Source organism: Cryptomeria japonica, chromosome 4 (genome assembly GCF_030272615.1).
Source record: "Cryptomeria japonica chromosome 4, Sugi_1.0, whole genome shotgun sequence".
Classification (NCBI taxonomy): domain Eukaryota; kingdom Viridiplantae; phylum Streptophyta; class Pinopsida; order Cupressales; family Cupressaceae; genus Cryptomeria; species Cryptomeria japonica.
The window spans coordinates 360,743,920-360,767,688 of NC_081408.1; the positions used below are offsets into that span (position 1 = coordinate 360,743,920).

Consider the following 23,769-nt stretch of genomic DNA (forward strand, 5'->3'; position numbering starts at 1 on the left):
CAATGTTGCTGGAGACTACTACTCCAATCCAGCCTCACAATGAAAACTTTGTTACAATGTTTAGGGCACCAACCCAAGGAGCTACAACCCCTGATTTAGGGAACCAACCCCTAACTTGTTTATGGGCTACAACCCAAAGGAGCTGCAACCCCTACACAGAGCTACAACTCAGTGTGCACAATGAAATCTTCAATTCCAAAATTAGTTGTCTTGTTACAAGTGAATCTTGTAACCATTTCATTTACCTTACTCTGTCGGTGAGATACCTTCTCTGCTACACCGACTCACTCTTCTACTACTCTCATCTGCTGCTCTGCTTGCTAGTAAACTCTACCAGTTCACCTCTCTTATGTTCTTCTCTTACTAAATCTCCTCCTCAACGCTCTGCTCTTCACCGGTACTAGACTTTGTCGGTTCTATGTCTGACTACTCTGTAGCTTCCTTCACCTCTGCTCTGTCGGTATGGACACTACCAGTTCTACTCTTCTACTGGTTGAGCACTTCAACCAAGTTCTCCCTCACTCTCACTCTCTTCTCAGATACTCGTTGAGCACTTGGCTGATATTCTCTCACATGAAGAAGTAATACACTTTGCAACAACACAATATTCTTCTATTCAGCAGCTCTTAACTATGTCTTTGGCCTCCATATTTATAGTTTGGTTTTCCCGCCAAAAGTCAATTCAAAATCTAGGTGGTTAGGGTTTCCTCATCACCTTTAAGACAAACCAAATCCAATCAGATCTTCCCTGATCTGATCTCTCTAACAACCAATTGTACACCTCCACCATTATCGTACCATCTTGACCACGCCTTCTATCTTTGGCAATCTGCTTTTTACCTTGTCGACTAATCTCTTGGTCAAGCACCGAGATCGGTCTTGAACTCTTAGCTAGCTCTAAGTTGTCCTCCAGACCTCGAGCCGCAAACCTCTGCAACATGTCCCATGATTTGTGGGATCTTCCATTAATGTCGACCAACTCTACAACTACCCCTTCGGTGTCAACCAACTCTGCAACTACCCCGTCGGTGTACACTCCTTCTTCATCTGAATGCAGGTCTGCCACCTTGACTCCATGTGGCACCCATATCGACCAGCTGCCAACTTGACTCTTCATGTCGGTCCAGATAGGATCACTGACCACACAATTTACGGGTTCCTCTTTTCTGTCGGTTTGCTAACCCTGTCGATATCACACATTCTACCAGTTAACTCATCATCTATGCACTTTCTTGAACTGTTGGTGGGATAGCTAAACTAATCTCTAGACATTTCTATCCAAAACATTCTCATTCCAATAAGGTGGGAAGACATATGTATATGCACCTTGTCCATACTACCAGTGGACTTACATACTAATAAGCACTCTTGATGACACTCTGTCATCAACCTTCAATAGACTTCATCTTCAGTTCGACCATTCTCCTCTGACTGCATCAGCTCAGCCTTTCCTTCTCCCTGATCAACTCTGACCATATCACAAACGGTTTGTCAAAGTGACATACACATCACTCTTCATTTGTACCGACATCTCAACATGCCTTCTCTATTGGTCATTGTGTAACCCTGATTTCATGCACTTAAGGCATTCCTTTGTTTCATCGATAGATCTAGTGTGGGAACACTCATTGTCAGTGATTGCTTCTCATGATGACTACATCTTCATCGGGTGGGAGTCATATTGTTTTGTAGCTTCACAGCATACCTGTGACCTATTCATTCTTCTCTTGTTGTGTTGATGTGATTTAGGTAACATTCTGCCTCTTCATCACAAACAATATCCAAGCACCTTTCTCATCCTACTTGTCCACTGGTCATGACCTTTGCAGGCTAACAACCACTCACTTGGTTGATCTAACTTCCCCATGTCAACACATCACTTACCAATTGACATCCTTTCCTTACCGATGATACACTGTACCGGTACCGATCACCTTACCATTCCATCCACACAAGTTAGGCACCAACTTGTGTACCAGTGACTACCGGGGTCATTTTCCTTACCTTACCGGTGTTCTGCAACACAAGGTGATATCAAGGATATCTCAACCTGTACTCCTCCATGACAGTGTAGCAAAAGCATCTCTCATATCGGTAAACATCCCATACCGGTTGACATCAATGACAACCCAATGCCAACAATCTCCCCCTTTGGCATTCATGTCAACTCATCTAGTATCTGACATACTACATAGTCTTTCTCCTCCTTCATATGATCCAATGGATTCTCACACATGTAGTATGTGGTGTACTACAAAATCATTTTCCCCCTTTGAAAACAATGGAAAAGGGCACTGTCAGAGTATCATTCCTCCTTGTATTTGCGAGGCGCTGACATAATTCTTTCTCCCCCTTTGTCTTTACTGAATGTCTCTCCTTCTTTGATACCAATTGTTGCATTTTGTTACATTTTCTAAAGTCACGGCACTTGAGATGGAGAACTTGACCATTAACTGACACTAATTGGGCATGCAAATTTTATACCATTTGTTAAACTACTCAATTTCAGAGAGATTGATACCAATTGTTGATGTGTCATTGAATACTACACACTTGTCGGTCACCCTGCAACACTTCTTGTTTGATCCCAAATTTCTTTAGGAATCAAATGTGATTGTACTACCAATACAACTAGATAAATGACAAGTAGGAATCAAATGTGATTGTACAAATAACGCAACCAACCAAATGATAGGTAGATACCCCTTACAATTAAATTCTCCTAGGTATTCCTACTATAACTTTTCATCATCTGCAGTTTTGGGCAGTCCGTGCACTTACTCTTCCAAGTTCGAGCATCTCATCTTTGCATCATAGCTATTTGAACTCCCCCTGAGTCATACATCTCAGGTCCTGGACTCTGGTGAGGTCTAATACCCAAGCTCCAATTGTCTCCATATCGGTTGAGTTGTGCAACTGTGATCATCTGATGATCTTTCAGTTCCATTATATCCACCATAGCCTATGACATGATCCTAGATGAACACAATGCCATACAATGTCATCATCAAGTCATAAATCTAACCGGTTAGCCCGAAAATATGCATGCCTGCATGATCAACCACCGGGCCAATATATGTCATTCGAGTCTTTTCAATACCACCTGAGACATGAACTCCACATTTCATGATATCAGGGCTAATGCAATGATCTCCAACTTCATTGTCTTCCATAACCTGCAAGTACCTATAGTATTTATGCCTGTAACATCTTGCACATGCTAGTTTCTTGTACCGATCCACTATCACTACCAGAGCACCTTCCTGTGACTCCTCACATTCTGCGTCACTCTGTATTTGATTCCAATTTTCATCTTGTCATACTTTGATATAACAGTAGTGATCCAGTCTTTCATACCAACAACAACATGTTCTTCCATGTTGCCTTCATCATTGAGGGGGTGAATGATAAATTCAGTATATTACTCCCCCTAAGACCCTGCATCTCCTTTAGGCCTTAGGAGATATCACTGATGCATTGGATGCACAGTGCCAATCCATGGTCTTCTTCCTCCATACTTGCTTGATCTCATTCTTTTTCCCATTTTCAAATTTGGGAGCAAGTCTTTCCTTCTTCTGCTGACAAGTCCTTCCATTTCCTAATCCTTCATCACGGCCAGAAGTATTGCTATAGTAGCACACAATATCCATCCCAACTTCATGATTAGGGAATCTCTTAACATACTGGTTTGACCATCTTCTCATAGTCATGTTGTTGTGTTTAGCAACCAGAACCGATGGACCTCTTGCTCCTATAGGGACTATTCTCCTTTGGTTCCATGAAGGTCTCTAACTTCCATATGCTCTGAATTCACCTTTCTGCAGAGCATAGTTATACCGGCCTCCATGTGACTGCAAGTTCCTCTTCCTGCATTTAGACTCTTTATGGCCAAAACCATTGCAGTTATGAAAAACAATATTTTCATTATTAGGAACAACAAATGGATTCTTTCTAGCATAACCGGGATAGGGGACATGCATGTATCTACTCCTAGATATGTTTTTCTCATATGCATGTTGTCTATGAGATCCTAGATTATTCCTTCTGGATCTCTTTCTACATTCTTCTTTCCTATGGCCATAAGCATTACATGCAAAGCAGCAACCGGTAAAGGATGGCAAATGACTTACAAATTTATATTTCCATGCATGAGGAGATCTTACCGATTTTGTATCCCCATTTCTTCTTCTTTGAGAATGAATCCTTGGTTGTCCATTCTATGCAACTCTTCCATCTGGTCTCTTCTTTTCCCACCTTTTCTTTTCCCTATGGGTGGTAGCATTTCTTTGTTCTCTGTCGGTACGAGGTCTTCTTTGTTGCTTCCTCATTTTCTTGCTTCCGATGAAGCAGTCTTCTCCCATATTCCCTTTACCTTTGAGATCTGCATTGTTCCTCCTTGCAACATCAGTCTTTATTCTTGTGTGCAAGTCCTCACCGATTCTATCTAGATCAACCTTCTTCCGTGGAGCATTTCTCACTATGAAGGCTTGGCCTTTTTTTTCTCCATTTGAGGAGACAAACATAATGTCATTGTGGGGGACATTCTTGCTGGTGGAGCATTCACCAGCACCACTACCTAAACCTTCAGTGTCCTTGACATGCTTTTGTTTCTTCAAAATTTTGTCCAAGGCATCACTGCTGCCATCAAACTAGATTCTTACCTTGAGCTCATCCTGACACTTCTCAAGGTCATTTCGGAGAATCTCCATTTCTCCAACGAGCTACAAATATTCTACGTTTTTTACTTCTACCCTTGATGCTAGATCTTCACACCGACATTTCCATGTGTCTCCTACTTGAGACTTCAACTCTAAGATGCATTTCTCATATTCTTCAAGGCATTCTTTCAGCCGGTTTTTCTCTACTATAGCAACATTCTTGAATATCTTGTATTCCCTTCTAACTCTACTGAGTTCTTCAAGTGCATTTACAAGCTCTCCTTCAAGATCCACCTCAACTTCATCTTCTTCTTCTCCTTCACTATCACTATTAGACACATCTTGTCGGGGGGACTATTTGCCTTATCACTCTCAGATGTGTGCACCTCATCTTCATATTCTGGAGCCATGAAGAGGTGGGTTCCTTCTTCATCAATGTTGCGACTGCTAGTGGATCCACATTCATCATTTGCACATGTATCTATTGCATTGTCCTTCTCACTTCCACACACTAATCAAGTGGTGCAGGGTTCATTTCCATAGAGCTTCCTTAGTCTATCCCATAGACTCTTTGTTGATTTACACTTATCCACCTATGAGGAGACATCATCGGTGAGCCCACTGAATATGGCCTTCATGGCTTCTTCATTGCACAAGCAACTTCTTTCTTCTTCAGATCCGGTGGGAGGATTGACATTCCTAGGGAGACCATTTGTAACTGCCATCTAGACATCATAACCTAGGGAGGACAGGTAGACTTCCATTCTGCAACTCCAAATGGCATAGTTTGATCCATTAAGTACTGGAGTAGGGATTGACACAAAACAAACCATTGTGTCCTTAAGCTAGAATCTACCCAAGCTGGAGAAAGCTCATCTAACTAGGAACCTATGCTCTGATACCAATTGTTAGACATAATGTACCACTGAGAGGGGGGTGAATCAGTGGTTCTCAATCTTTTCCCTTTAACAACCTAGATGTGAATACGGTTATGGGATCTAACACAATTTAGACTTACCGGTTAGTGGAGATACCAACACAAATGCAAACACATATAGAGGACATCACATAACACCATCATGTACGAGGAACACCCAAGATGGGAAAAACCTCGGTGAGCAATGTTGCTGGAGACTACTGCTCCAATCTAGCCTCATAATAAAAACTCTGTTACAATGTTTAGGGTACCAACCCAAGGAGCTACAACCCTTGATTTAGGGCACCAACCCAAGGAGCACCAACCCCTAACTTGTTTATGGGCTACAACCCAAAGGAGATACAACCCCTACACCAAGCTACAACTCAGTGTAGACAATGAAAACTTCAATTTTAAAAGTAGTTGTCTTGTTACAAGTGAATCTTGTAACCATTTCATTTACCTTACTCTGTCGGTGAGATACCTTCTCTACTACACCAACTCACTCTTTTGTTGCTCTCATCTGCTGATCTACTTGCCGGTAAACTCTATCGGTTTACCTCTCTTATGTTCTTCCCTTACTAAATCTCCTCCTCACTGCTCTTCTCTTCATCAGTACTACACTTTGTCGGTTCTATGTCTGCCTACTTTGCAGCTTCCTTCACCTCTGCTCTATCGGTATGGACACTACCGGTTCTTCTCTTCTAACAGTTGAACACTTCAACTAGGTTCTCCCTCACTCTCACTCTCTTCTCAGATACTCATTGAGCACTTGGCTGATTTTCTCTCACATGCAGATGTAATACACTTCCCAGCAGCACAATATTCTTCTATTCAGTAGCTCTTAACTATGTCTTTGGCCTGCATATTTATAGTTTGGTTTTCCCGCCAAAAGCCAATTCAAAATCTAGGCAATTAGGGTTTCCTCATCACTTTTGAGACAAACCAAATCCAATCAGATCTTCCCCAATTTGATCTCTTTGACAACCAACTATACACCTCCACCATTATCGCACCTTCTTGACCATGCCTTCTATCTTTGGCAATCTTCTTTTTACCTTGTCGGTTGATCTCTTGGTCAAGCACCGAGATCAGTCTTGTTTTTTCCTTCATCCATCCTGATCTCCTCAATCACTCTTAGATGGCTCTAAGTTTTCCTCCACACCTCGAGCTGCAAACCTCTACAACATGTCCCGTGATTTGTGGGATCTTCCATTAATGTCGACCAACTCTGCAACTACCCCGTCAATGTACATTCCTTCTTCATCTGAATGCAGGTCCGCCACCTTGACTCCATGTGGCACCCATATCGACCAGCTACCAGCTTGACTCTTCATGTCGGTCCAAATAGGATCACCGACCACACACTCTATGGGTTCCTCTTTTCTGCTGGTTTGCTAACCTTGTCGGTATCTCACATTCTACCGGTTAACTCATCATATCTGCACTTTGTTGAACTGTCGGTGTGATAGCTAAACCGGTCTCCAGACATGTCTATCCAAAGCATGCTCATTCCAACAAGGTGGGAAGACATCTATATCTGCACCTTGTCCATATTACCGGTGGACTTACATATTGATAAGCACTCTTGATGACACTTTGTCATTAACCTTCAGCAGACTTCATCTTCAGTCTGGCCATTTTCCTCTAACTGCATCTGCTCAACCTTGTCTTCTCCCTAATCAGCTCTGACCATATCACAACCAGTTTGTCAAAGTGGCATACACATCACTCTTTATTTGTACCGACATCTCAACATGCCTTCTCTATTGGTCATTGTGTAACCCTGATTTTATGCACTTAAGGCATTCCTTTGTTTCATCGATAGATCTGGTGTGGGCACACTCACTATTTGTCATTGCTTCTCATGATGACTGCATCTTCATCAGGTGGGAGTCCTGTTGTTCTGCAACTTCACAGCATACCTATGATCTGTTCATTCTTTTCCTGCTGTGTTGATGTGATTTAGGTAACATTCTGCCTCTTCATCACAAACAACATCCAAGCACCTTGCTCATCCTTCTTGTCCAATGGTCATGACCTTTGCAGGCTGACAACCACTCACTTGGTTGATTTGACTTCCCCGTGTCAACACATCACTTACCAATTGACATACTTTCCTTACCGGTGATACACTGTACCGGTACCGATCACCATACCATTCCATCCACACAAGTCAGGCACCAACTTGTGTACCAGTGACTCTCGGGGTCATTTTCCTTACCTTACCGGTGTTCTGCAACACAAGGTGATATCAAGGATATCTCAACCTGTACTCCTACATGACAGTGTAGCACATGCATCTCTCATACCGATAAACATCCCATACCAGTTGACATCAATGACAACCCAATGCCAACAATAATTGTATGTATTGGTATGATCTTGGGTATTATCACGAGCATGTGTATTAGCATTTCTTCTCCATGTGAAAGGACGACTGCGTGGTTGTTTGTGAGAGTTCCTAGCAAAGTTGGTGTAAGTATGGGTATTTGGAACTTCAAGTTTTTAAAATAAGGATGAGGGTGAATCAGGCATGAAATGTTCTATCCTAATACCACTATTATGTCTTGTAGGATTTGCAATTGTTTGAACAATTTGATTAGGATCCTCTTCTAGAATTTGTGACTCATCAAAGTCATGAGGTAACTTTATCCCATTTTGTGTCATGACTTTAAAGAAGTATTGTCTATCTCTTGTCATGATTTCCTCAATCATTCTATTGAATCTTGGTTCAATGATAGTCTCTTCAATGTTTGTGAAGTGATAGATGCACTGTCATTATCATTGTTTTTCTCATTGTCATTGTCTAGCATATTACTGCGACTTTCAAATGGGTTATAAAATTCATCTCCATCAAACTCATATGTACTCATGTTGAGAGATCTTAGAGCTTCCTTGACTTCTCTTCTAGACCTTTGTGAATGGGTTTCAACCATGAACTAAACCTTGGTTAAACTGAGATATGGAAGGAAATGTGAAGACTATGGAATACCAAGAAAGGATATGAGATGGAATGAATCTAGGGTTGTCTTGCAATGTCCAAAAATGTAAGTCCAATATATGTGGGATCTAAAGTAAGGTGTGGCTTCCAAAGAGATGATAGATCTCTTGATTAGGTAAGTTGACCTTGACTAAAGAGGACCAAATGGGACCCTAAGATGATAGATCTGATACAGGTACCACCTAGTGATATGTTGTAGTATGTTTGCAAGATATCATGAGGACAATAAATCAACCTTTTGATTCTAGCTTGAAATATGTGTTTTGCAAATGACAGAAAATCGTTGAAAATATATAACAAGGTTAAGGACTGATTGACTAAAGATGAAGCCCTAAAAAGGAAGTTTCCTTGGAAGCTCTTTGGATCTCAAAACCTAAGCATATTTTTCTTGACAAATTTTGCAAAATTTTGTTCTCTGAAACACATACGTGTTTCTGTTTTGTGCATACGCAATTTAAAGAAACCCAGATGCAGTTTTAGATCACAGACATGGTTCTATATGTCACATGCATGGTTTTAACTATTGTTTCTGACAATGTTGATTCTCTGATACATAGACGCATTCCTGCTCTGCACAGACGCAGTTTCCTGACACATATGCAATTTTAACTATCACATGTACGCAGTTATGAGAAAATTTCCTGAATCTGTCCAAATGTGTAATTATTGAATGTCTTGTGGCAAGAAAACACAACAAACAATGAAGACACAATGTTTAAAGGTGTTTTTGTCCCAAAATCTTTTGTATATGTTCAAAAGATTTCCACTGGTATAGAACAAATTGAAGACACTTGAAAACATGCACAACCTAGGCTAGAAAGAGAAACCATTCAATGGGGGCCCTACGACATAGAAATACCTCAAACACACGGACAACTAGAGATTCTGGTAGCACTGGCTCCCCCACCACAACACTTACATCTTGGGCATACCATATTCTCTTACCTCAAAAGACCAAAGATCAAATGAGGGATTCTTGTCTCAACATGAAAGGGTACATGAGAGGTATATACAAGGTATGATCTACACTCCCTAAACCATCAAATGTAAGGATTTTTGACCTCTACAACAAAAGGTGTTTAGTGGGGGAATTTATGTGGTTCTTGGTGTCTACCCATACGATGACGGGTCATTTAAGAACCAACTCCTAATCCCCAAAGATGATTTTTAATGCATCCAACACAAGTGTGGATACTAGGGAGAACTATCAGTGTAGATACACATCACAAAGTCACTGCGACTTTTTCCTAACATGTTAATTTATATAGCAGATAGAAGAAGTATCGCTTGGGTCATGCTCTCTCACTTGGCCTTATGGGATACCTGGGAGACAAGCCCTCCTACCTAAATAGAATATGATAACAATTTCTCTTACACCCAAGGTCCAATGGAAGGTGAGGGGAGATGATACTTTTGTTATCACCTCTAGGGTTATAAACATTAAATGTGCAAAGCGCACCAAACACTTCAAACAAGTTCTTTAACCCTAAATGAAAAAGATGTGACCCTAATTAGACTAAGAGTCAAAGACACACACCTAGATTACCCCTACAACAAATGATTAATAGTTTTGATAAATTACCCCCACCTGCAAGCACACCAGTTAGGGGGCCTTTGACAATACATTTTTCTTTTTTTCAAGATAGTTGCACCACTTGTTAGTCCAAGTAAGGGGTTAGGTCGAAAATAGATCTGAAAACTCTAAAATTAAAAACCAAAAATGAAAACTGAAAAAATAAAAAACGCGATTATACCAGACGTAGACACGGAAAGATAGATTTGATCGTGAAAAACAAAAAAAAAAAAAAAAAACGCAAAGACGGAACCCAGACACGATTTCTTGCCGAAGACGTGGAAAGACTAATTGCAGACATGAAAATACATATTTGAACCTGCAAAACACAAAACAAAACAAAAATGCGGAAACACCAAACGTGGACACGATTTTTAAACAAAAATGCAAAAAATACAACCCAGACGCAAAAACGGAATCTTGAACCTGCAAAATTAACAGGAAACACAAACACTAAAATGTCTGACACAAATGCAGAATTTGGACTCAGACACAGAAATACATGCCGTAGACGCGTAATAGTTCAAAATCGTTGTTGATCCAACTTGCAACTCGACAAAAAAAGCTAAAAGACAACCAACAAAAGGGACAAGAGTCCCACCTAGTATGCCAAAATGTATATGGTAAAAAATGATGATGAGAAACTATTGCAAAACCACAAAGATTCAACCACAACAAACCCTAGTCCTACAATAAAATATTCACCATACACCAATGAAGATACCTAAGAACACGCAAATCAACACATTGAAAAATAATATCATTCACATGTCAAGTAGGGTTTCAATATCCACTGTCTCCTATCTCCATTGATCTTGTTTGATATATTTTCTCTCAAATTTTGTATGTGCACAAGAGCTCAACAAAGAACAGATTGTTGTTATGAAGTAACTTGATTGCAAGAAGGCTTGACTACATAAAAGACTGATTAGGTAGATGCATTAGGTGTTAGAGAGAGAAATAATCCTCTTATATAGAAGATGCTTTAGAAAATGAAAGGATAAGATTAAGAGATGAAATAAATAACTGGTCGACTAGGATTAAAGGGGTAGGTAGAAGAAACAATAAAATAATGAAGAGGGTAGGTAGAAGAAAATTAAGAGATAAATGGCATGTGTCATGAAGGAAAAAATCTAATGAAATAATTAAATAAATAAAGATTTATATAATTAATAGAGGAAGTGGGACCAATTAAATAAATAAAATATTTATTTAATTTAGGAGAAAGATTATTTAAATAAATAAAAATATTTATTTAAATGAGGAAAGGACTAGAAGAGGATAAATGAATTAATTAAATAAATAAGAATTTATAAAATTAATTGAAGACCTAGGATTAAATAATTAAATAAATAAAAATATTTATTTAATTAAACAAGACAATTTTAGGTGTCTACATTGACATTAAAAAAGAAGACCTTTGTTTTTTCTTGATTTACCTGTTGACTTGAGGCTAAAGCATATTTACTGAGAATCTTCTTGAATTTAATTGCTTCTCTTTTGTCAGCTTGCCCAAATAGCATAGTGTCATCTGCAAACTATTGATGAGTAATCGCCTCCATTGCATTAGTTGTCTTTATTCCTCTAATTTTTATGTTCTGTTGATAGTGATAGAAGGATTTGCCCAAGGATTCTGGCATGATAATAAAAAGGAAGGGAGAGATCGGGTTTCCCTACCGAAGACCTCTAGTAGAATCGAAAAAACCATAAGGAAATCCATTCAAGAGAACTGAAAAACGTGGCGTTGAGATACAACAAAAAATCAAATTGATCCACATTTTGGAGAATCTAAACATTTGCATGAGAACCTTCAATCAACTTTATCATATGCCTTACTGATATCCAATTTTATGAGCATGCTAGAACGCTTGTTGATATCTATCATTTTTTTCTTAGTATATTATATTTTGTTGGTTTCATGATTTCTTTTGGTTCTTAGAGGTGGTGGATAAAACACCTACTTAGATTTCTACCTTTTGAGCTTTACTAAGTTGATGCTATTTGAAAATCTTTATGTGACTTTGTTTTATTTCTTTATTAGTTGAAGTACATAATTTGTTAAGAAAAAAAAAAGTTCTTGAATAAATATTAAAATAAATAGCGTGTACATGTCTTTTCTAATAACTTTGGATGTCTTCTAGATAGATGTATTTAAGATACCTATATTAGTTATATCCAATATCAAATTTCAAGTATCAATCTCTCTCATTCAGAGACTAAATATACATTTATTCATATTAGAGATCCAAATTTATATCTAAGCTTTGATAAACGTAAACATTTTGAAAGGTTCAACTTTTTCTTTTAAATAAATGTATTTAAAATATCTATATTAGTTAGACCATATCTCAAATTCCAAGTTCAATCTAATTCATAATTTAATTAATTTCTCTCATTTGAAAACTAAAATACAAATTCAATCTCAATTTACATCTAAATTTATATATATATATATATATATATACACCTAAATCATTTGACATAAACATTTTTGAAAAGTGCGAATTTTTTTATTGGATAAATTGTGCGCTAATTTTAATTAACAAAAAAATAATAATCACGCTATGAAAAAGTTGCAGGTGGTCGATAGACGCACCACCAACTCCCAACAAAAGCTGCATTCTGTTCTTGATCACCTCTCTATCAAAACCAGCTGACAAAAGGAAAAGAATGGAACACATGCATAACAGAATTCAATTCAGAAACCAGAAAATTGTTACACACGGACTTATACTTATATTCCGAGTCTTATATTTTACTTGGTGATAGCGAGCTTCAATTCAAAATACCGAATTCGGCAGGCAAATTAAAGATTCAATCATGATCAAACGCTAAACAATTAAAAAGATCGCTTTACATCCTTGAAATCGACAGTCTCTATACATTCCCACTCATCTCTGTAGTGGCTGAACAACTTGAGCAATTGGGTCGCTCTCATTCTGGTTTTCTCAGAACAACCCAACTGAATGACCACCAAAATCTTCTGAAACGCCCCCGACTGAAGCGCATCCAACATAGCCGAGCCATTAGAAGAATGCCGGCAAAGGGTCCAAAGAATAGAAATTGCAAAATCAGTTGCCAAGGTAGAAACTCTGAGAATTTTCTTCACAACAAGAGGCACAGTCAGAGCATGTTCATAAGCAGCAGCTCGGCCTTCGGAGCAAGAACAGAGCAGATCCATGGCCGCCAACCCTCTTTCATAGATTCTTTTATCTGCTTCTGCAAGACTCTCCAACACAAGAGGGATTGCACCGCCCTTTATCAGCTTTACACGGACTGTAATGTCCCTTGACAGGTAGTAAATGGTGGTCAGAGCCGCCTTTGTCTCACATTTCTTCACCATTTCTACCAGATCTTCCTCTTCCAGACCTTCTGCTGATTTGGGAAGGGTTCTTTCAATGTAAGCTTGAAATAGATCTTCTGAAGCCATTGCTGGAATGAAGTTTGGTTGTGGAGAAGGATTCTTTCAATATAAGAGAGGAAACAGGGGAAATCAAGATTGAAGTTTGGAATGCAATATGAGAGTGGTAACAGGGGAAATCAAGATTGAAATTTGGAATGCATTGTGAGATTGGAAACAGGGGAAATGAAGATCGAAGTTTTAAATGCGATATGAGATGGGAAATACGTGAAATCAAGATTTTTGGAATGGAATATGAGATTAGGAACAAGGGGGATCTAGAATGGATGAATGAATGAATGATTCAACCGTCAAACAAATTGGGCAACTGGATCTTCTCGTTTCAAAGCAAACGTATTTGATCAGCCAAGCCCGCATTACTGTTGAATTGGTCTCTGGCGTCAACGATTTTATCGGCTCGAGTTAAGAAGGACGCGGGATTTGACTGGTTCAAAATCTGTATTTGATCTAGTCTTTGCCATCGATTAAACAGTGTTGAAAGCACGTTCTAACGGGAAGATCAAGTTGGGAGAGTCAAAAGTTTTGCGTAAACTACTCCAGATTATTGTACATTATTTTGGAGACTTCCTAACGTATACATGGTTGACTGGAATCAAGTTTTTAAACGTTGCGTAGATAGATTTCTTTGAAACAGTAAAGTTATATGTTGTTTAATAGAGGTGTCTTTGAAACAGTAAAGTTATTTTGTTTAACGTTTTTGTTTTTTAACTTTACTGGTCGAAAGAAGGAAGGTTGGAACAGCTTTAGTGTGAATGGGTTTGGTTGTTTTGGATCTAGCCCATTGGAAAATGCCAAAACACAAGCTGCTTTTTTTTTAAATTTCAATCTCTTTTATGTATGGTCAAGAATTCTTTTGTGTTTCTATGAGTTATTAAGTTTTCGTCTTAATATAAATGTGAAATGTGTATCATATGTGAAAATGTTATCTAGTGGTTCTAGAAGAAAATGGTTTTCAAGAAAACTTCAAATTAATTTCAAATGTGTCATTTATATCAAATATGAAAATGTTGTCTAGATGGGTCTCGAGAAAGTTAGGTTTCAAGAAAAATTGAAAATTTAAAGGCAAAAATGCAATATCTCTTTTTGTGAGGTTTTAGAATTTCCACATAACTTTGTGTTGTTTTCACATTATAACCTCAAAACCTTGAAACTCCATAATCTTTAATCTATTTAGAAATCTAGGTTTCTCATACACCTTCATAAGTCTTATAGACTTACCCCTAGACTTTCAAAACTCGCACATCATCACTATGTCAAAGATCTATACCTTTCATATAACTTCAAAATTATTACATGTCATACTTACATCCCCATCCAAAAAGTCCACATTGTTAACTAGACTAAGGACTTATGTTTACATTATTATCTTATAAGTCACCAAATTTTAACAAGTATAACCCAAAAGACCATGTGCAACTAAACATTTGATTTTTTTATTTTTTTAATATAAATCAAAAAAGTTATCTAGATGGTTCTAGAAAAAGTTGGATTTCAAGAAAACTTGAAATTAATTTTGAATATGTAATTTATATCAAATATGGAAATGTTATCTAGATGAGTTTAGAGAAAGTTAGGTTTCAAGAAAAAGTGAAAATTTAAAGGCAAAAATATAATCTCTCTTTTTGTAAGGTTTTGGAATTTCCACATAACTTTGTGAGATTTTCACATTGTAACCTCAAATTCTTGAAACTCCAAAACCTTTAATCTATTTAGAATTCTAGAATTCTCATACACCTTCATAAGTCTTACAGACTTGTCACTAGACTTTGAAAACTCATATTTGATCACCATGTTAGATATGTGTACCTTTCATATAACTCCATAATTATTACATGGCATACTTAAATCCCTATCATAATAGTCCACATTGCTAGCTACACTAAGGAATCATGTTTACATTATTATCTATAGCTCACTAAATTATAACATGTAGAACCCAAAAGACCATGTGCAACTTTAGTAGGCAAACCTAAGTGAAGGACCATTTATTGCTTTAATGGATCATCTTTTGGTCCATCAAAGGAAAAACATGAGCATGTGGCGATCCTTTCAGCTATGAAGGAGATTTTTTAGGCGAAGACTTTATAATTGATTAGTTCCCGCGCATAATTTTTACTAGAACATAGTAGGCCCTTTGTACAAGTTAATGGGGTGAGGCTTCTCAACATCAATAGTTAGCTTACATTTGCCACAACTTTAGATCAATCCATGATAGCGAAATTCTAAGCCAATGCATGATGCACACACTAGACAAAATAGGTCATGACAATTCTAGAAGTATGTTGTTGACATATGAATTGGTAGATAGCATATTTGGTATTGATAACTAGCTAATTTAATGAAAAGTTGTGAAATTTCTAATATTTCTTTTTGAAATATAAGATTAACTATATTAATGTATTATAAATAAATATTAATATAAAAAATTGTATGTAATAAAATTTCAAGGTCGAAGTGCTCATCTTATATCTATTGGCCCTTCAACACCAAATTGTGCGGCCATGTCAAGTCCATAAGTATGCAATTTTTAACAAAATAGAAAATATAATAACTATTTTTTTTCCTTGTATGAATGGTAATCTTAATATTTACATGTGTTGACGAACAAGAGGATGTTGGGCCTTCAATATTAGGACCCATTGGTGGTAATGGTCATATGTCAACTTTCATTGAGATAAGTTTTACTATTTTTAATCATTATGTATATATAATGCATATATAAAGTGCTATGTAGATTTTGGTCAAATAAATATTGTTCTATTTATATTTGATGATATTTGTCCAAACTCCTCATGTGATACTCATGGCACAATGGAGGCAGGCATTTTCGCAACAACTTTTTCTTCAATGCCTTTGACAGAGGTATGAGTCAATAATGTAAATTTTATTTATCTTTTCTATTTTATCCCACATAATTTAGTATAAATTTATATGATATTCATCTTTAATCTATTTTGTTTCTTCATTCTTGTCACAAGGAACCAAAACTCTAGTTCCTGCACCTGCCCCGCAGATAGGTGAAGACAAGTAGCATATTATTGAGATGTAGTATAAGCTTGAGGTAAGTGCCTATTCAATCGTGTCACTATATATTCCATTTTTCCTAAATTAATGAGTATATTTTTTATTGTATTAAGATGTGAACGTCGAAAAAAAATTAGAAAGGAGGACCAATCAATGAGTTAGAAAACAACAACAACCAATCACCTCTCCATCTTCCTTATAAACAAAGAGCTACGAGCTCTTCCAAAGAGTTATCAGCTCTTCCATGATAGTCTATAAGATTGTCTATGTTTTGAATTATTTTTTTATGCCTATATGATTTTGTTGTACTTAATTTTGTGTTATACCAATATATAACATAATTGTATGCTTATATAAATTAGTTGCACACTAATTTATGTTTTAAATATGTTATATAACATTGTATGCCTATATAGATCTCTTTATACATTCATTATATTCATGACATTATATATACACTATATAAAATTATCTTGATATTACCCTTTGTAATGATAAATTGATAAGATTATACTTTATAACAAAGAAATGATGAATTATAGAAATGAAAGTCTCTTCTAAGCTTATTATGCAGAATAGAATAAATCTCTTCTAAGTTCTCAGGTCGGAGACCTGATAGTAAATAATTATTTTATTTACCTTCATCCAAAAGTAGTAGAATGGCCTTGCATCCACAATATAAAACCAATTAAAACTTCAACACATTCAAAGGTGCTCCTTGAGATACTCATATTGTTAGAGTCTTCTTTAACTAGAGCTTTCTTGCATGGTTGAAACTCATCAATTCTTTGCCAGCGATTAAACAGTGGTGAAAGAACGTACGTTCCGACGGGAAGATCGAGCTTTGGCAGTCAATGGTGTAAACTATTCCAGATTATTATACATTATTTTCGTGACATCTTAACGTATAAATTATTTTTGTTGACTGGAATCGGTTTTAAACGTTACGAAGATAGATTTCTTTGAAACCATATAGTTATACGTTGTTTAATATAGGTGTCTTTGAAATAGTAAAGCTATATTGTTTAATGTTTTTGTTGATTATTGCTAAACTTTATTGGTCAAAAGAGAAAGGTTTGGTGTGAATGCGTATGGTTGTTTTGGACATGTACATTTGTTATCTAGATGGTTCAAGAAAGTTGCATATAATTTTAAATGTATATGTATGCAATTTCTATCAAATGTAAAAATGTTATCTAGATGGTTTTATAGAAAGTTGGATTTCAAGAAAAGTTGAAAATTTCAAAACAAAAATACAATATTTATTTTTTTAATGTTTTTTAATGTTCACGTAATTTTCTGAATTTTTTTTACATTTTAACCTCAAAATCTTGAAACCCCACAACCTGTAATCTATTTAGACTTCTAGGTTTCTCATACAACTTCATAAGTATTATAGACTTGTCTCTAGACTTTGAAATTCCACACATCATCATTGCATTAGAGATGTGTACCTTTTATATAACTCTATAATTATTACATTACACACTTATATCCCCATCCTAAAAGTCTACTTTGTTAACTAAACTAAGGAGTCATTTTTTTATCATTATTTTGTAACTAACCAAAATGTATCATGTAAAACCAAAAATACATTGTTCAACTTTAGTACTTAACCTAAAAAAAAGTGTCATTTATTGCTCACATGTACAAGAAGAGATATATTTTATGGATCCCCCTTAGTCATTCTCAACACAATTTAACACATTTCCTTTCTCAAATTCATTCCCTACTTTTCCTCTCCGCATGAGCTTTGCAAATCCATACCCTAAGCCTATGCATTCTAATGCAAGTAGGACTATATAGAAGAGGGGTTTTGACTATTTCAAATATTGTGTTGGTTGCCAAACCTCCTTGGATTTTTCATCTAGAATTACAAGCATTTCAAAGAATATCTTATGTGTTGGGTACTGGTTTGATTCTCTAGGTGTTACTTCATTAAACCTTAGTCTTTCCATTTTCGAGTTAAGAATTTTCTTTCTAATTTTTTTCTCCTAGGGATACTATAGATTTTTCAAAGTTGCAATAAGTTTTCTCCACTCAATATTTTAGGATTTTCATGCACCTCTACAAGAATTGCAAACTTTCTTCCCCTCTCCAAAGTCACATAGGGGTATATTGAGTCTCATAGTTTTAATATAGACAATTCAAGCTATTTCCTTTGACTATATTTTAGGTAGATGTATTTAAGATATCTATATTAGTTAGATCTGATCTCAAATGATGTCAATGATAGTTAAATTAATTTCTCTCATTCTGAAACTAGAATATGTACTTATAAATTAGAAATCTGAATATAAATCTAAACTTTGATTATTTTATCTAAATTAATTGGCATAAATAATTTTAAATGTGCATCTTTTTTAATGAATAACTTGTACACTATTCTATTAAATAACGATAGAATAAATTTTGTCTTTACAAAATAGTTTTAAGTAGAAATTAAAATTCAATATAGACAATTCAAATTTAATATCCATCTTTTAGATAGATTTATTTAAGATATCTATCTTAATTACATCAAATCTCAAATTCCATGTATCAATCTTGCTCATTGTTAAATCTGCCTCCCTCATTTTTAAACTAAAATACACATTCATTTGGTTTAAAGACCAAATAAATGTGTATTTTAATGTAACATATTTTAGATAGATGTGTTTAAGATATCTATTGTAAATAGATCCAATCCCAAATTCCATGTATAGACCACATTCATAGTTAAATCAATTTCTCTTATTTTGAAACTAAAATACACATTCATTTGCATTAAAAAACTAAAACTTATGTCTAGGCATTAATTTTTTAATCAAAATTAATTCACATAAACATTTTGAAATATAACTTTTTAATAAATAAATTTTACAGTATTTTTTATTTAACTAAAAAGATAATATACATCATTAACAAACAATAGATAGTAAAAAGGCATACCACTAAAATCTAAATTGAGCCAAGTCCAAACAAAAGCTACATTTTATTCATGCTCACCTCCCTATCCAAACCAATTGACAAAAGGGAAAAAATGGAAGATACACAGATGCCAAAATTTAATTCAAAAACCAAAAACTATTACACTCAAATGTATACATTGTTGACTAAAATCATTTAATACATTGTATGGAGAGATTCCTTTGAAATGATAAAGATATATGTTGTTTCATATAGATTTATTTAAAACAGTAAAGTTGTGCTAGGGGAAGAGCACTAGTTATCGTTCATGTTCTAATAATTGTTCACTCCTTGCACACCCAAACCCCCAATTACTAAGTTTTAAAAAAATCAAAAAATAAATAACTAAAAGTCCATTAATAAATTTCACATGTACCAATAGCCACTCATTTTTTAGCATTTTTGGACCATAATTGGCCCATTTGTGCACCTTTATTGGTACCCATAGTGCCCAACTACTAATCCGTCTAAAACAACTTCCCCTTACTTTGATGCTAAATCTTTTTGTCAATATCATCGTCAACCTGGTCATGACACTGAGAAGTATTTTTCATTGAGAAGTAAGATTCAACAATTGATTAATAACAACACTATATCTGTGGCAGGTGTGAATGATAAAGGAAACAAATTTGTAGCTCCTCCTAATAAGAACCTTCAAATCTTCATGGGTCCTTTAGCATCCCATTCCACTAATGTTATTGACACTGAACATCTTGCTTTCTCTCCCAATGATGTGAGCCTTCAAACTAATAACATGGTGAACCTTGTAGACCAACAAGAACCTCCTAAGGAATTGTGCATAACATTTGATCCTAGTGAGATCATTAAGGCGCCCAATGACCCATTATACATAAGTGCAAAAATCAAAGGTATACCCGCTAGAGAAGTCCTTATTGGTCCTGCTTGCATGTTTAATGTGATAACTGAAGAATTTATTTATACTTTGCAATCACATCAAGTGATATATGATGATGCTGATGTGATAGTTAAAGTTTTTGATGGATTATGTTTCCCTACTATTGGTTTTATAACACTTCCTATTGATGTTGGCACTAAATGCTTGGATATTAAATTTGGTATCATTCCTACATCTGAACAATTGTGTGTGAAGTTGGGACATCCTTGGCTCTCTTCCATGAAAGCGATTGCTTCTACAATTCACAAATGTTTTAAATTTCCTCATAATGGTGAAATCATAACTGTTAATCATAGCATATTTCAACCTACAATGAGGCATAAAGATGTTTGTCTTGATTTTTTTTGTCCAAACAATTCAAGCCTCTTGAACCTAGAAATGATGATCTTTTCAGATCATATCAAAAATAGAAAAATAAAATGATTTTATCCTTGAGTAAACCTAGAAATCCAACACTTAGCATTCCTCCTGATGATCATATACCCCTTCTTGAGGATAATATTTTTATTCCTCATAAGGAAATAAATAATATTCTTGCCAAAGAGACATCTATTCTTTCTCCTAAAGAGAAGAGTATCCTTTCAACCAAGAAAAGAGATATTCCTCTTCCTAAAAAAGAATCTATTCCTTCTCCTGTGGATGAGTCTCCTCTTCCTCCCAAAGGTAGAAATAATCTTCCTCCTAAACAAAAAACTATCCCTTGTAAGGTTAGACATATTCCTCCTCCTCATGATGGACTTGGTCTCCTTCCCACACCTCTCATTCCTCCTTTATATGGGGCGGTTTGTCCTCCTTCATCTTATAGAGAGAAGTGATCGGCCTCTCCCATTTTCCAACCTAAAATACCTCAACCTATTCATCCTTCCTTAAAAGAAGAGATGAATCATATACCCAGTGAGCCTAATGTTAGGGTTTCAAGCAGATCTGAAGCAAATATGAACTAACAATTATATGCATATTTAAATACAAAAGATAAAGAAATAAAATAGGACACAGATAACACAGAGATTTAACGTGGTTCACCCAAAATGGGTTACGTCCACCATACACAGCCGTCCAATCTTTCTTATTATCCAGCAAAAATAGTACATCAACATTATAATGCCTTAAGCATCCCAGCCGCTTATAACATGCATTTTTAGGGCAACCAACAAAGTCAGCCTTTTTAGGTTTTTATTACAATGTCAGTTTTCATCAACAAAAAATGGCAAAAAAAAATTTCTCAAGGGCTACCGCCCCCGAACCCCCGTAGTGGGCTTTGCCCGCTTTGGGGGCTGCCACCCCCAAACCCCTACCCGGGGCCTGGCACGGTCCCAGACCCTGACAAGGATACATGCTGAGTGTATAGTACTTTACTAATCAGTCACCACATTTCAACAATCTCCCACTTGGAGACTGAAACTACACGACACCACTATACATGCAACATCCGCTGGAAAAAACACTAGGACTCGACTGGTATACATTTCACAATTATCAATGAAGAAGACCAACAGAAACTGATGAAGAAATCAGCTTCTCCTGTGGAACTGCCTTCGTAAACATATCGGCAAGATTCTCACTTGTGTGAATCTTCTCAAGCCATAACTGACCCTCCTCCAAAACAGTCTGGATGAAGTGGTACCTGAGCTAAATGTGCTTTGTCCTTGAATGAAAAGCAAAGTTCTTTGCAAGATGAATGGCACTCTAGCTATCAGTATACAATGGGCAATCCTCCTATGTTTGACCCAATTCCTCCAGAAAACATTGTAACCAAATTATCTCTTTGCTGGCTTTTGTAGCAACAACATACTCAGCTTCAGTGGTTGAAAGTGCAACAACCTTTTGCAGCCTAGAAATCCAACTGACTGTAGTTCCCCCTATAGTAAAAACATACCTTATAGTACTCCTTTGTGAATCAATATCACCCACCAGATTAGAGTCAACAAATCCACTTAGAGCAACATTAGATCCTTTGAAACATAATGCCTTCGTAGTAGTTCCTTTCAAATACTGAAGAATCCATTTCACAGCATTCCAATGTTCCATACCCGGATTACTCATAAACCTGCTCACAACTCCCACTGCATGTGCAATATCTGGCCTTGTGCATACCATTTCATACATCAGACTGCCAACAGATGATGAATATGGGATGTTAGACATTTTATTAACCTCTTCATGTGCCTTTGGGCACATCTCCTTAGTCAATTTGAAATGACTAGCCAAAGGTGTACTAACTACTTTTGCATCCTGCATGTTAAATCTTTTCAACACCTTCTTTATATACTCACTTTGGGACAAATTCAAGGTTCTATTTTTCCTGTACCGTGTAATCCTCATACCGAGAATTTGCTTAGCTGCACCCAAATCCTTCATAGCAAATGACCTGGCTAATTTCTGTTTAAGATCATTTATATGTTGCATGTTAGACCCAGCAACAAGCATGTCATCAACATAAAGCAACAGGATAATATAACTACCATTATCAAATCTCTTAAAATATACACAATGATCAGAATGACATCTATGATAATCGTGTTCAGCCATGAAACTAACCATTGTCGCGGTGCTTGTTTTAGGCCATACAGACTTTTCTTCAACCTGTACACCAAGTTCTCCTTACCTTTGACTGCATATCCCTGTGGTTGCAACATGTAAATTTCCTCCTCCAAATCTCCATGGAGAAAAGTTGTTTTCACATCTAATTGTTCAAGATGTAAATCATCTGCAGCCACAAGACTAAGTACAGTTCTAATTGAAGTCATTTTTACAACTGGAGAAAATATTTCATCATAATCTATACCCTTTTTCTGTGCAAAACCTTTTACCACAAGTCTGGCCTTATATCTTTTCTAACCTCCTTCCTCCTCCTTCAACCGATAAACCCATTTGTTAGGAAAGGCTCTTTTTTCTACAGGTAAAGGGACTAAGTACCAAGTCTTATTTTTCATCAAGGAGTCCATCTCCTCTTTCATCAAACACCACATATTCTTGCTTGTCCTGTTCATGCTTCTTTTCCTGCATCTGTTCTTTATACATAACCTTCTCATTAAATATAACATCTCTATGTCTAGTTATTTTCTTATTTTCAAAATCCCATAATTGATAGCCATATTCATCTATCCCATATCCAATGAAGGTACATTTCTGAGATTTAGCATCAAGCTTGGTTCTGTTTTCTTTATCAACATGGACAAAAGCTTCACAACCAAAGGTTTTCATAAAAGAATAATTTACCTTTTTACCAGTCCATTCCTCCTCTAGACTACCACCATCCAAAGGGGTTGAAAGTCCTCTATTTATCAAATAGACAGCAGTATGTACAG

General features: G+C 36.2%; 1 protein-coding gene across 1 annotated transcript; it reads right to left on the reverse strand.

Moving 5' to 3' along the window:
- Window positions 1–12,990: 12,990 nt before the first annotated feature.
- LOC131040976 (U-box domain-containing protein 21) lies at window positions 12,991–13,581 on the reverse strand. The gene has a single exon (XM_057973946.2). It carries the CDS (start codon window positions 13,579–13,581, stop codon window positions 12,991–12,993), a length of 591 nt encoding a protein of 196 aa, XP_057829929.2.
- Window positions 13,582–23,769: the final 10,188 nt, after the last annotated feature.